Source organism: Haliotis rubra, unplaced genomic scaffold (genome assembly GCF_003918875.1).
Source record: "Haliotis rubra isolate DU_JTF1 unplaced genomic scaffold, ASM391887v1 Scf186, whole genome shotgun sequence".
Classification (NCBI taxonomy): Eukaryota; Metazoa; Mollusca; class Gastropoda; order Lepetellida; family Haliotidae; genus Haliotis; species Haliotis rubra.
Window position 1 is genome coordinate 1539588 of NW_025765847.1, and position 14583 is coordinate 1554170.

The 14583-nt window shown below is 47.0% G+C and overlaps 1 protein-coding gene across 2 annotated transcripts in view; it reads left to right on the forward strand.

Annotated features, from left to right (window-relative positions):
- LOC124273963 (dnaJ homolog subfamily C member 10-like) overlaps positions 1-14583 on the forward strand; it is a 57864-nt gene that overhangs the window by 30249 nt on the left and 13032 nt on the right. For both annotated transcript variants that reach the window (XM_046709303.1, XM_046709304.1), the window contains exons 12-15: positions 42-153; positions 698-834; positions 1217-1333; positions 9375-9476. In XM_046709303.1, the coding sequence (XP_046565259.1) occupies positions 42-153; positions 698-834; positions 1217-1333; positions 9375-9476 (468 nt within the window). The remainder of the gene's footprint in view (positions 1-41; positions 154-697; positions 835-1216; positions 1334-9374; positions 9477-14583) is intronic.

Consider the following 14583-nt stretch of genomic DNA (forward strand, 5'->3'; position numbering starts at 1 on the left):
CCAATATATGCAGGTCAGTGTGTACTTTTTATGTGTAACAGATAGGGCGAGTGAACTGTGAGGTGATGAGGGAGGCCTGTAGGAAGCTGCACATCGTCAAGCGGCCCACCTTCATGGTGTTCAAGGAGAGCGGGGGATCCGAGATGTATTATGGTATGCATGGGTTGTACTTTTGATGTAGTAAACTTTGTGATTTTCCAACTTCGTTAGCTTGTGATGGCTGGTTTGATTCATGCTCTTATTTGGATCCTGTTTACACTAATGACCTGAGGGTGGCATGAGCGACCCATCCATCCAGGGTGAAGCAATATGCCCTGCTGAGTGGAGTCCTCAAAGGAATGCCAGAAACATGTGATCTGATGACTTGGTATAAAACAACATTCACTCTCAATCTGGAGTTGGTAGTGGAATATCATTATGTGTTAAAGGATGTCACTGGTATCACATTGTTCTGTTCTGGTTTGGGCGATGACATGACATTCATAGTGTGTGAGTTTAGATTTGCGTCGCTTTTAGAAATGCTCATCAATGTCACGGTGATGAACACCCATGTGCGGATTGTCTCTGGTTTGGAATGACGAGTGAACGCGTAATCCACTAGCTCACCCCACCACCTCATAATGTTCTTAACCTGAATTACTCCACCATGATGTGGTGGTATACTCAGACAAATAGATGAAAGACTGTTTTGTGACAGGTCGACTAACAGCACATGACCTGGCTGCCTTTGCCCGAGACAGTGCCGTCACAAAGTTGGAAGCCTTGGGGCCCCAAGACTTCCCTCAGAGAGTCGTGCTCAGCCAAGATCCCTGGTTTGTCGACTTCTTTGCACCTGTAAGTTTTTGTTACTTGTGATACAATGTGTAAAATGTGATTCCATATCATTGTCATACTGCAAATGATTATGTCGACCTTTAAGTTCATCATATCATGGAATGCTTTATGTGCTTGATGTGCATGGGTAACACACATTTGTTGTTAATTGTCTTATTGAAATACAGCAGTACATAGATCAATCCACAACTCATGAATAATGTATTTTCATGACTGAAATGACCACTCCATGTCTGTCAAACCCAGAAGAGAGGTGTGTAAAGGGAACACACATCATCTAACTTGTCAGTCCATGAAATAATATCCTGTTCCTTCTACCCTGTTCTTCCTTCTATTTTGCTGTTCCTTTAAACCTGTGCTTACTTCAACCCTGTTCTTCCAGTGGTGTCCACCATGTATGAAACTGCTGCCAGAGTTCAGGAAAGCAGCCAAGTCATTTAGTGAGAATGTGAACTTTGGCACCGTCGACTGCACCGTACATTCCCAACTCTGCAACAATGTAAGTGATAATTCAACAATTAATGTACACAATGATAAAGAAAATTTCAAAAACAATTTGTTAAGAATGAGGCCTTGTTATTTTCTCTCTATAACAGATTTGAATTATTTTTCTAATTCTCACTCCTGACTATTTGCTTCTCTCTCGCATTTTCCGAGATACAGTGGAAACATTCTGTGTTATATTCCCCCAAACAGTAAAAACATCTCACCTGAAGGCACCCCTCCACCACGCAGGTGCACCCACTGCCACATGACCAGCTGGGATGGTTGGGGAGACAATAAAAACATCTCACCCAAGGCACCCTCCACCACGCGCAGATGCCTGCCACATGACCAGCTGGGATGGTTGGGGAGACAATAAAAACATCTCACCCCGCCACATGACCAGCTGGGATGGTTGGGGAGACCTAAAAACACCTTCCACCACGCAGGTGCACCCCACTGCCACATGACCAGCTGGGATGGTTGGGGAGACAATAAAAACATCTCTGTAAGGCACCCTCCACCACGCAGGTGCACCCACTGCCACATGACCAGCCGGGATGGTTGGGGAAACAGTAAACACATCTCACCCGAAGGCACCCCTCCACCGTGCATGTGCACCAGCCCGCCACATGTCCAGCCGGGATGGTTGAGGAAATATTTTGTTATTCTATACTCCAAGCTGTCCTATCAAGATTATGAAGTTTGAAAAAAAATGGACTTGTATTATCTCTTTTGGTTTTTTATGCATCATATCTAACGATTGTTTTTCAATTTGATGTTTAATGTCAAGTCGAATACCTGTGGAGGAACTTAGTAAACAAGAGCCAGTTTACGACCTACACTTCAACACAGAAGTGACAGAAAGGCAGTGGTCTGATGAAGAGAAGTCTCTTCACTTCAACCAGCCTGGATTTAATGTGGTAATCAGAGCCCAAATCTCCCTGGGCTCAACAACTCAAGAACAAGTTCCTGATGATCCACACAGACAACACAGTTGTGGCCTTGTACATCAACCTACAAAGCACAACAAGGTCGGCTAATATGCGGTTGACTTCTCAACTGTATGAACTGACAGACAGTCTCAACTGAACAGCAAGAGCAAGACACATTCCAGGAGCTACAAATGTGATAGCAGCTGCGCTGTGCAGGACAAACAAGCTATTGCCAACAGAATGGATGTTACATCCATAAGTAGCTGTTGTCCACTGATAGACCTGTTTGCAACGAGATTCAACAACCCTCGTATCTCAAGTTCCTCATCCATTGGCATGGTCGGTCGATGCACTAGTGATATTCTGGGAAGGCATTCTCTCCATGAGTGCTCATTCCAAGAGTCACACCAAAGATTGCACAAACTGACTTTAGTTCCCAAGTCTGATGGCATCATCAGAAAAAACCAAGTCTAAAGCTTCCAAACTAGCCAAACTCATCCTTGAATGTTATATTTGGGATTACACTTTCTTAGTAAAGTACAGATTCTAGAACTTTTGTTGGGTTGAGTCCCATCCGGGATTCAAACCCACACCCTCAGAGTCAGGCACCCAATCGCCAGCACACAAAGTCAGTCACCTAACCCGCTCTGGGTGCCTGACTCTGAGGGTGTGGGTTCGAATCCCGGATGGGACTTAACCAAACAGAAGTACTAGAATCTGTTTTTTACTAAGAAAGTGTTATCCCAAATATAACATACGTTACATTTGACTACTTTCTAAATGGCATTGTGGTTTCAAAACTCATCCTCGCTCAAGGCAACCTCACTTAAGACATGAGCTCTTCGAACTTCATGTATGGACCATATCAAGAACTGTCAGAAGAGAATACTCACCTTGAGCTGACAAGGCTGTCTCTTTAGCCCTCAAAAGGTCTACTAGAAGTCTTTATGATTATAACTAGAAGAATTTTGACCAGTTCACAAGATTGAAGGGGTTCATAGCAACAAAGGGTACTCATCCTCAAGTTGCAGAATAGTTTTGTAACAGGGCGTGGAGTCATCCCACAGATGACATCTTTACCTTGTCAGCTTGCTGACGGGGTTAAACTCTTTGGTCATGCGGACAAGGCGTCAATCTTCAGATCAGAAGGTCCGTGGTTCGAATCCCAGCATGGGACTTGGAAATTTTATGGCCGTTACATTGGCGCCCGCCCAACGTGGGGCTGAGCACATTCATATCAAATTTGAGCAAAATAAGTCTCAGTACCCAACTATGCGGCTCTGGACGTGCCTTCTGTTAATGGGGGAGTATGTAGCAGGGCGTGGAATCATCCCACAGATGACATCCTTACCTTGTCAGCTTGCTGACGGGGTTAACCTCTTTGGTCATGAGGACAAGGTGTCCGACTTCGGATCAGAAGGTCCGAGGTTCAAATCCCAGCACGGGACTCGGAAAATTTATGGCTGCTACATTTTTGTCATCTGAGAAGTACAAGACATCTCAAAGGTTCTACTTTAGCCACTTCTTTAGTGGTTATTATTCAGCCTTGATGATAGATAGAGGACTTAAATATAGTCCTTCAACCTCTTCAGCAAGTTTTTAACTCAGAAGACTCTAATTCTTGTGGCGTTTGATATAGCAGCAGAATGTCAGAATTCTTTTTCAGAAGAAGTCCTCCTTGGGGTACATATAAGCATTAAAATGTCCATTTTAAATCCTACGACAGTTGTAACTATATTTTTAATAAAATATTTACAAAACAAAAAACTCGTTTTGTCTTGTGAGACCACCCCTACAGGGCCCCACCGGACCAACACAGCCAAGAGCAGGTAACTCTCGCCGTCTACCTCGTACCTCACTTTTCATGCTGTCGTTCTGTTGAATAGACGTGCGTGGTGTTCGTTTCGAGTTTGCTCTCCTACCGATACGATGAGTGTAAAAGAGTCTCAATCTGTATGTATGGTTCCTTTCTCTACGCACGGGCGTTAGATGGACGTCATATGTGGATATTTTCATTCATCTTTTGTTGTAACTTTGCCGTGGGTTCTCTGTTTTCCAGCCATGTGGCAGGCAAAATGGCGGACCGCGCGATCGTGGTTTCCTTGCTATATGTTCTTGGTAGCTTGTAGTAGGGAGTTCATATATTATGTTTGCATATTATATGGTAGGCTTGCCTAAATTCTCTTTCTTTTCAGCGAATTTGTGGTAAGTCGTTGTTGAGTAATTTTGATAGTGTTCGTTTCGTATCACTCAACTTTACTCTATCACTAGTACACGCAGGGGTGGCTAGCCTTTTTTCTGCTTTGCATTGTATGTTTAGTATTTAAATGGCTGTAGCTTGTAGCATTTATATATCGCCCGTGCGGATTATTCTTGCTATTACTTGTGTTTATGTGTTTGCTGCTTCACAGTTCCTGCTAGTAACACTGGCGTGGTTCTGTTTGTTGCAGTTTAAGCCCTGTGCGTTGTGCCATGCACACTACCGCCACAGGATGGTTATAAAGTGTGCCTCCGGTGTTTAGCCGAGGACGCTCACGACGATCAAGGATGCTCATAATAAACGCCCTTGCGTCAATATTCCTGTTACATTATGTTGTATTATGATACATATTTCATACGTTTACACACAACGTGGCTCATAGGCCGAGGTTGTGGTTTTTGTCTGGGTTTCTGCGCCTCACGCGCATTCTTTCCGACACGCAGATTTTATGTTTTTCACTAATCTGCTTCAGGCGGGGGATAATATTTGATAAAAGGTTTCTAAGGAAATCCCTTTATCGTTTCCCCCGCAAACAATGTTGCTGACTTAAATATGACTCAATTTGCTTCACTATTGCAGCAACATATTCTTCAACATAATGTCAATTCGATGATTGATAGCGCGATGTCCGGGCTCCGTAAGGAGCTCGGCTCGCAAAGTGTTGATCTCGAAGGTAAGTTCACCAGGTGTCGTCTGTGGTGAAATTCCCGCCCCGATTGACACGGTGCTGTCTGGGTTCCGCAAGGAGCTCAGCACGCCTGTCGTCGGGGGTGGATCGGACGCATCTGGGGGGGGGTTGGCTGCGGCCCGAGCTCTGGCTCGGAGAACGCGCCTCCTCCCAGGCAGCTTGATCCTGGCTTCGGCTCAGGTGATGGTGTGCCTTCGGCACCTTGTGGCGACCTAGCTTCGGGCTCAGGTTCGTCACGGGCGCCTGGCGCCGGCGATGCAGGTTTTGCCCTGTCTTCGCCTGGTGCCCTGACTGGCGGTCGCCTAGGCGCAGACCAGCTCGGGGACACCTCGGCGCCACGTGGGCTCGAGGACACCTCGGCGCCCGGCACCTTGTGGCGACCTAGCTTCGGGCTCAGGTTCGTCACGAGCGCCTGGCGCCGGCGATGCAGGTTTCGCCCTGCAGGTTTTGCCCTGGTGCCCTGACTGGCGGTCGCCTAGGCGCCGACCAGCTCGGGGACACCTCGGCGCCACGTGGTCAGTCGGGGTTGCCCGGGAAACCTGTATATCGGCAGGTTCCTCTCGGCGCCCCGGTCTGGGTTCCACTGAGCTGCCGATCACCTCGGCGCTCCTAGGTCTACCTGTGTCCACCAGGGGCAACCTGCATTGCCAGGCTACTCCCTTGTGTCTCGGGACTGCAGATCGGACTAGCACCGACCTGGGCTTCGGCCCCGGTACGGAGCAGATCCCCGGCGCTGTTAGCTCAGGTCTCGGCCTGATGTCTATCGATGCCCTGGCCAAGCGGCCGTTGAGTGTGACGAGCTGCCGATCACCTCGACGCGCCGAGGTCTACCCGTGCACTTACACCAGGGGAGCCCTGCATTGTCAGGCCACTCCCATGTGTTGGGGATCGGGGTTCGATCTCGAACCGCCGACCCGAGCACTGACGTACATACATGTGTGTATGTATGGGTATTTATATAGCGCTATAGGCTATGTTTGACTATACGCTCAGTGCGCTTTTGGAGAGCTGAACAAGTTTATAGAGGTACTGTCCTTCAAGATGGAGACACCGCGCTCGGTGATCTCATCTGCCGAGACAGGGGATTGGCGCACGTCAATCGACCTCGAGGTCGCGTACCTCCTTGTTCCATTGCACCCTGATTTCAAGATTTACCTTCGGTTTCTTGTTTGACGGGACGTGCTACCAGTTTCGTGTGCTCTCCTTAGGCTACATTACGGTGCCAAGGGTGTTCACCAAATTGAGGTTTATTACAGCTCAGATAGCCAGATCGCAGTGCCGGTGTTGTCACCCGTACATAGGCGACTGACTCATCGTGGTTTCAGATAACTGTTGAGTCTCGGGACCTCACGATCAGTTACGAAACTGGGCGGAATTGTCAACCTCACGCAGTCAGATGGACAGACGTCAGGCGTCTCTCCGAGGGTCCCCACCCCTGGAGACACCGTCGCTCTCAGTCCAGCCAGATACATCCCTACCGGGTTAGGGCGATGTTCTGGGTGACCGGCAGCCTCTTGAGACGAAGTCACAACCTGCACATCAATGTGCTGGATTTGACAGCAGTCAGGTTGGTGTTCGATCCCGCACGCCGGGATTCGAATTACCTCTTCGGCCAGACATTCTCACTCTGCACGGGGCGCCACACCCGAATCCTCGGATTCACTGGGTGGCTTGGCCTCTGTCGGGTATAACACACGGAATTCCTGCAACCGTTGCAGACACAATTCTGCCTTGGATTCGACACCCGTTCAGTGTGTTGATAGGTGGGGCGCGCTGGTGTGCAGATAGGGGGATTTCATAATCCCTATTCTGCGGACTTAGTTCGGATATTGGAGTTACTATAACCTCGTTTTGGTTGAGAGCCTTATGACCTCCACCATTGCCGGGTACTCCATGGCTATTTCCACGTTTCACACCTCGTTCGATGGTGCTCTGCCTAGGCAGCATCCTCTCGTACATCGCGTCGTAGCTGGCATGAACAGGGTTCGACCGCCTCGTCGGCGACCCCAGCCCACCTTAAAATTGCCACTTATTCACAATTGGCTGTCTGGCCCTAATTTTTCAAGTATATCGTCTCTCTCACTTCACTTGTTGACGTGGAAGACGACTTTACTTGTTGTGGTGAACTCTGGTAGAAGGGTCGGGTACATCCATGCGATTCCCACTGACCCGACACTGACAGTATTTTATACTGATCATGTCCGTATTCGACTCCCGGATACCTACCACTCTCAGTGCGATATTGCTTTCCACGTGACTGCTCATATCGCACTTCCACCCCTTACCCAGCCTTCCGCACTGGGGACCAATCTTTCGATTGCTCACCCGTGCCTGTCACGAACGAACGAACAAAAGGGATCCGTACGGGTACCCATGTGTGCTGTTTGGTGGCGGGAAGACTGGGGAGTCTGCTAGCAAGCGCACTTTATCTCGTTGGCTTGTTTCCGTAATTGTATGGTTACAATGATACGGTTTACCTCCCCCCGAGGGGTTGAAGGCAGACTGGGTAGGGCAGATGCCGCTTTGTTGACAATACACAGCGGCACTGCTCAATGAAGAGATCGGTTCTGTCGCTCTTTGGAGCCAGCAGAACGCCTTCATTCGCCATTACCAACTTGACACGCATTCTAAGGATCGTGCTCGGTTCGGTCTTTCGGTTCTCTCCAGTGGAGAGTGACCTGCCACCCTGACCAAGTTAGTAACTGGTCATTGGTATCGGTTCTGTGTTCAATGTCGATATATTTCATATCACTACATCGTATTAGCCTTACCATCCTTTCGGGTTGGGTCGGGTTTGGGTGTACATACGTCCCTTACGTCCCCTTCAAGAGGGCGGGGTCCGTTTTGAACGCTTTAACCAGTCATATGCTATTAACCCGTCTTGCGACGGAATTGGGTGCGAACCCCCCACGGGGCACTGTTTGGTATGCCTCTCTTCGAGCCGCATGTCACGTGACCAGGTTAGTGTAATGGTGAGCCAACATATGTTCGGCTACGCTTTTCGCTATTCAGGGGATTTTTGTACGCTTACAGTTTTTCCCTCTTCCCGAGCCTTCGGTATTTGGGAGTCTGTGTTAATCAGCTTTGTGGGATGGTGGCCTACACTTACCCTCCTCACGCCGAGAGTGTTTGGTGGGGGTGTTTTTCACTCGTACAATGCATGGCGTTTGTACTCGTTCGATTTCCTCAGAAAGTTTTAGCGAGGCTAATAATTTCTCTGGGTTTTATCGAGGTCCCGGCTAGCCCTCTTCCAAACAGGGGCTGCATTCGAGCATTAGTTTGCAGTACTTATTAGCTCGACTCCTGGGTTATTGGCTTTGTAGCGTTTAAATTTTTTTACGCTTTCCCTACCCTTATACCTCTCGCCACGATTGTCTGGCTGGGGCTATATTAGGGTTGGGAGTTGTTTCGACATGTCCCCATACATTCCTTCCATTGTAATGGTTGGGGGCGGGGTTTTATGTCATTGATATTGAGCCAATTGACATATAAGCTTGGGCTCTCTAGTTCCCGCCCCCGTCTGATTGACATCAGCGGTCAGGTGGCTCGGTGTTTTCTATTTCCGTATCGGTTGTAGATTTCACTCCACCACGGGTTTAGTTGTTGCCAGACAGAATGCCACTCCCGTCTCAAATATCTTTGGGAGTCTGTCATATGCTTATATGTACCCCAAGGAGGACTTCTTCTGAAAAAGAATTATACAAACCTGTAGAGGTTATGAATTCTTTGAAGAAAGTCCTCCTTGGGGTAAGGCCACCCGCCTCCCCTCATTCTGTCTGACACGTTCAGCATGAAAAGTGAGGTACGAGGTAGACGGCGAGAGTTACCTGCTCTTGGCTGTGTTGGTCCGGTGGGGCCCTGTAGGGGTGGTCTCACAAGACAAAACGAGTTTTTTGTTTTGTAAATATTTTATTAAAAATATAGTTACAACTGTCGTAGGATTTAAAATGGACATTTTAATGCTTATATGTACCCCAAGGAGGACTTTCTTCAAAGAATTCATAACCTCTACAGGTTTGTATAAATCATCTGGCCATGTGGGAGGCTGGTGCACTGTAGAGGTGCATTCAGGTGAGATGTTTTTACTATTTTGGGGAACACAGAATATTTCCCCTGTATCTGGGGTTAAGGGAGAGAAGAGCAAATAGTATGAGTCAGGGTTTGTCTGTTTCAGTACAACATCAGGTCGTACCCTACCACCATCTTGTACAACCAGAGCAGGCCACACCAGTACCATGGCCACCACAGTGCAGACTCCATTGTAGAGTTCCTACAGGTCACTACCCACTTCAGGCTGTCCTCAACAGTGTTAGACCTTCATATGCAGTGTTGCCTTATCAGAATGCTCTTCTAGCCCTGTTTTAGCAACTCTGGTTGTGGTTGTGTAAAGTAGTCTCTGTATACTAAATAGAAAATAGGTAACTTTATGAAAAATTAGAGAAAGACATTAACGCAGACATTTTCATTACTTTTATGTCATCGAGTTTTCTTCCAAATTTAACCGTGAACAAGCAATGGTTTTGAATAATATTATTTTTTCTTATCCTGACTCATGATCTTTTGCTTATCTCCCTTTCCTTTTCGAATGGTAGTGGAACACTTGAATCCCTTGAAGTTCCCGAAGCAGACGTAAAAACACACTCACCCACGAATTACCTCCCTTTTGCCCTCTTCCCGCGCAAACAGTCATGTGACCAGCCTTACTTGTCACTCTCTCCCTTTTCACCCAAGCGGATGGTTGGGCGAGCACTGGAGTCCCTTATACGACTTTATATCCTTTTTATTTAGGTCCTATATAAGGATTTAGCAATAACTACTATGTATTATTTGTAAAAAAATTGTAAAAATTATTTGTATTTATGTCATAAATTCATTGTAATGTAACTTTATTTACATTTAATGAAATCTTGCAGTGTTCGCAGGCATAGGTTATCCGTGGCTGATCCTCTCCCCATTGCAATTCGTGCACAAAACCATGTTCTTCCAGCTTGCGCTGTACTTATTGTGTTGATTTATTTCAAATCTTCAATTTAATCAATATTTGTCTTATATCTGTAGACGTGCCATGGATCGGGTGAGGAAGTCATCTCAGGTCACGGCTGATAAAACAGGAGATCAGCCTACAAGCCGTATGTTGCTTGCTACTGCTGAAGTTCATAATACTGGTGCTATGTTAAGTACGTTGCAGGGGCAGTCGGCTGGTACGGGGGCCAAGAAGAGATCGGCTACAACGTAGTTGACTCCGACTCAAGCTAAGAAAAAGACGTCATCTTCTTCCACGTCGCAGAAGAAAGCATCTGTTACCAGATCGGAGGGTAAATCTTCGCGTGCTAGTAAGTCAACGCAGCAGAAATCCGTCAACGAAGAGATATTACCGTCACATGAAGTAGACGTTTTTGATGACCCCTCATTACTTCTACCCGAAGTACCTACGAGATCAGCGACTCAGTCGACTTCTACAACTACTAGATCGTCCCCTGCAATGGTCACAGCAGACCAGCTGTTTGATGAACTACCACCTACGACGACTTTGACTCCTTCACCATCCCGCCGATTGAACCTATATCCAAGGTACCCTCTAACCTACGCACAGCTTTCGCAAAAGCATCCAAGTACCAGAGTCAGCATCTGCCATCATTTAATGTTACATCATATGGATCAATTTACAAAGGCGCCTGAATGGGATGATAACATAAAGTTAGTCAATGACTCCCAAAACAAGATGTATAAAGTGGAAGATAAAAAGTTATCTCAACTGGATATTGCTACAAGGAGATCCTTCTTTGGGTTGGCCAGGTCCAGAGCCATCAATGAAGCATTGATCAATAAATTCCAGAACACAAGTTCGGAAGAGGAATAGAATGATATATTCGGCCCTCATAACACAGAAGAAGGACCAATACTTTTTATCGGACCATCTGGCATCTATATCTGCAGGTCTCACTTTACTACGCAGACAAGGACTACTTGCATCCTGTTCATGGAGTGACAGATTCACCCAACCGCTACTGAGAGCTCCATGGTAGGCGCCTACTATCTTTGGAGGACAAATAGACGATGCAGCTAAGGAAGCTATGCACGACTCTAGAGAAGTTATGATGATAAAATCCATAGATACTCTGGCCATCGTCATCCGTCATACTTTGCAAAAGTATAACAGCAAGTCCAAATATTCCGGCATACAGGAGGTAAAGGAGAAGAAGTACTCCAGCTTCAGAGGCGGCAAAGGATCTTTTCGTCGCCCATACGGAAATTACAGAGGAAACTCAGGGAGAGGACGCACTTCCAGAGGATCCAGAGGAACTAGACGTTGATATCAAGGTTCGGAACGACTGGAGTCTTCCACCCCTAGCCGTTCCTGTAAAACCGTCGACAGTGGGTGGACGTCTACAAAGGTACTGGAAAAACTGGGGAATACTAGAGGACGACTACATCTCCCAAGTACAAAGAGAAGGATACAGAGTACAACTCAAGGCCACACCTCCGCTAACCCTCAGCCCAATGGTCTTCGACTATGCAGAGGAACAGACAGACAAACTACAAGAATCGATCAACTCACTACTTATGAAGGAGGCGGTAGAGATAATAGATCAGCATCATGTCACTCCAGGCTTCTACTTTCCAATTTTTCTAGTACCCAATAAGAACTCCAAGGAGAAGTTCAGACTGATTTACAACATGTCCAAATTCAACAAAGACTATCTACTGAAACCAGAGAGGTTCACAATGATCCACCTACCTCAACCCAGACAACTTGTCCGTCCAGCAGATTACATGGCCAGCATAGACCTACAGGATGCGTATCTACACATCCCCATACATCCAGAATCAAGAAAGTATCTACGATTCCTATTCAGAGGGCAGCACTTCCAATGGAACGTCCTACCTGGAATATCTTCGGCTCCGTGGCTATTCACACGAGTAACCAAGACTATAGTCGCATATCTACATCATCGAAGTCTATGCAATGCCTTCTACTTGGACGACAGAATTCAGGTTCACCAAGATGCCAGTCAACTCAGACTACAGCTGAACTTCACGATCAAGTTGCTCACTCAACTAGGATGGCTGGTGAACCTTATGAAGTCAGAGTTGGAACCAAAACAAGATCTGCAATTTCTGGGGATAAGGTTTATCACAACACAGAATTGTATTGTCGTCCCAGAAGATCGTTGGGTCAAGATACAAGCCATGATTCCACCAGCAGTCATCACTCCGTTAACACTACGATCATAGCAAGGTCTACTCGGTCTACTAACCTCGGCACAGGACTTGACTCGCACAGGAAGGTTACAACTAAGACCGCTGCAACGGTTCTTGACGAAACATCTAGACAGCGTCGATCCTATCTTCCTGCCAGACAACCTCAAGAGGTATCTACTATGGTGGACACACAGGTCGAACGTTTGCGGAGGGACCTATTTACAAGAGCCAGCCTTCGACTCACATCTCTACGTAGACACTACGATACAAGGCTGGGGTGCGCATCTCAACAATCAAGTTGCATCAGGAAGGTGGTCCAAAATAGAGCAGCATCTTCACATCAATCTGCTGGAGATGAATGCCGTGATCAACGCCTTACAACTATGGTCGAGCACGCTGAACAACAAAATGCTGATGGTCCACATGGACAACTCTACAGTGGTATTCTCCATAAATCGGCAAGGATCCACAAGGTCTCCAAACCTGCTACAGCTCACATTCCAGTTGTTCCACATCACAGAGGAAGCAAACATCTGGATAAAGGCGTGTCACATACCCGGAGCCAAGAACGTACTTGCAGACGCTCTCTCCCGACCACTGCACCCGTCACCTACGGAATGGATGCTCCATCCAGAAGCGTTCAGCTCATCATCCAGCTCATCATAAGGGAAATAGGATCCCCTTGCATAGACCTGTTTGCCATGAGGTTCAACAAACAACTACAGACGTTTGTCTCACCGGTTCCAGATCCTCAAGCCTGGGCAACAGATGCACTGAGCATATCTTGGGAAGGACTAAACGCTCACGCGTTTCCACCCCAGATAACTACCGGAAGTACTGTTGAAGATCAAACAGACACAGGCGCTACAACTGACTTTGGTCGCACCATACTGGCCAGCGGGAGTATGGTTCCTAGACCTAAAAGTCCAACAATTAAGTTACCAGATTGGCTGAACCTACTCATACATCCACACACCAAGCAAGTCCACGGGAACCCGACAGCGTTCCAGCTACACGTGTGGACCGTATCAAACATATTTAAAGAAAAGAGGATACTCCGCCAGGGCAGCCAAGGCAGTAATGCTAGCGTTACGCAGATGTACTCGTAACCTGTTTGATGACAAATGGCTGAAGTTTGAGACTTATGCAAGGCGGAAAGGCTTCACTGCGATGAAAGCTACTCATCCTCAAGTGGCGGGATACCTGTGTCATCTTAGACAGACCAGACATCTGAAATCGACATTATCTACATACCTCGCCGCCATCAGTACAGTGATTACCATGAAAACAGGCATCAAGTTGATGAAGGTACCAGAATTACTTGCTCTGCTGAGATCTTTTAAACTGGAGGACCAGCAAAAGAATTTCAGAGCTCCGGCCTGGGATCTGAATGTAATTCTACGTCATCTTACGAGTGATGCCTACGAACCTCTAGACCAGACTACCTTCGAGCTGCTGACACAGAAGACTCTGTTCCTGCTTGCGCTAGCCACGGCAGTTCGAATATCAGAGATTTATGCGCTGGACTTTGGTTGAACCAGATTCGACACGGGGCAACATGCTGCAGTTCATCTAGGACTTAGATGGGACTTCATTGCCAAGAACCAACTACCTGGTCAGCCAGATAGACAGTTCCACGTACCAGCGCTATCTACAATGCTCGGCCCAGAGGATATAGAAGACCTATCCTTGTGTCTGGTCAGAGCCCTGAAGATATATCTTCAAAAGACTGAGACAAGGAGACAAAAATTCAAGCCTATTCATCCCATTATCAACAGAGACATCAGCAGAAGTCTCAAGAACGATGATATCGTTCTTGATGAGAGCCGTCATATTGAGAGCCTATAAAGCAGCAGGACTAGAACCTCCTAGAACTTCCAACCCACACGAAGTCAGAGCACTGGTGTCAACACTGGCTCTGCACGAGAAATTGCTCTATACCAACAATTATTGAGGGCTGCTTTTGGAAGTCGTACACGGTGTTTGCCAACCACTACCTCCGAGACATAGCCACTGAAGACTTCTCAGTCATTCACCAATTTGGGCCTCTCGTTGTAGCACAGCAACTAACCGTTCCTCAAAGTTGAGTTGGAAAATCTCACCTTTTATCACGTTGACTTGTTAATAACTTTTACTAAGGGAAAAGTATTAGTTTGAAAGTCCATGCGCACAGTCTAGGA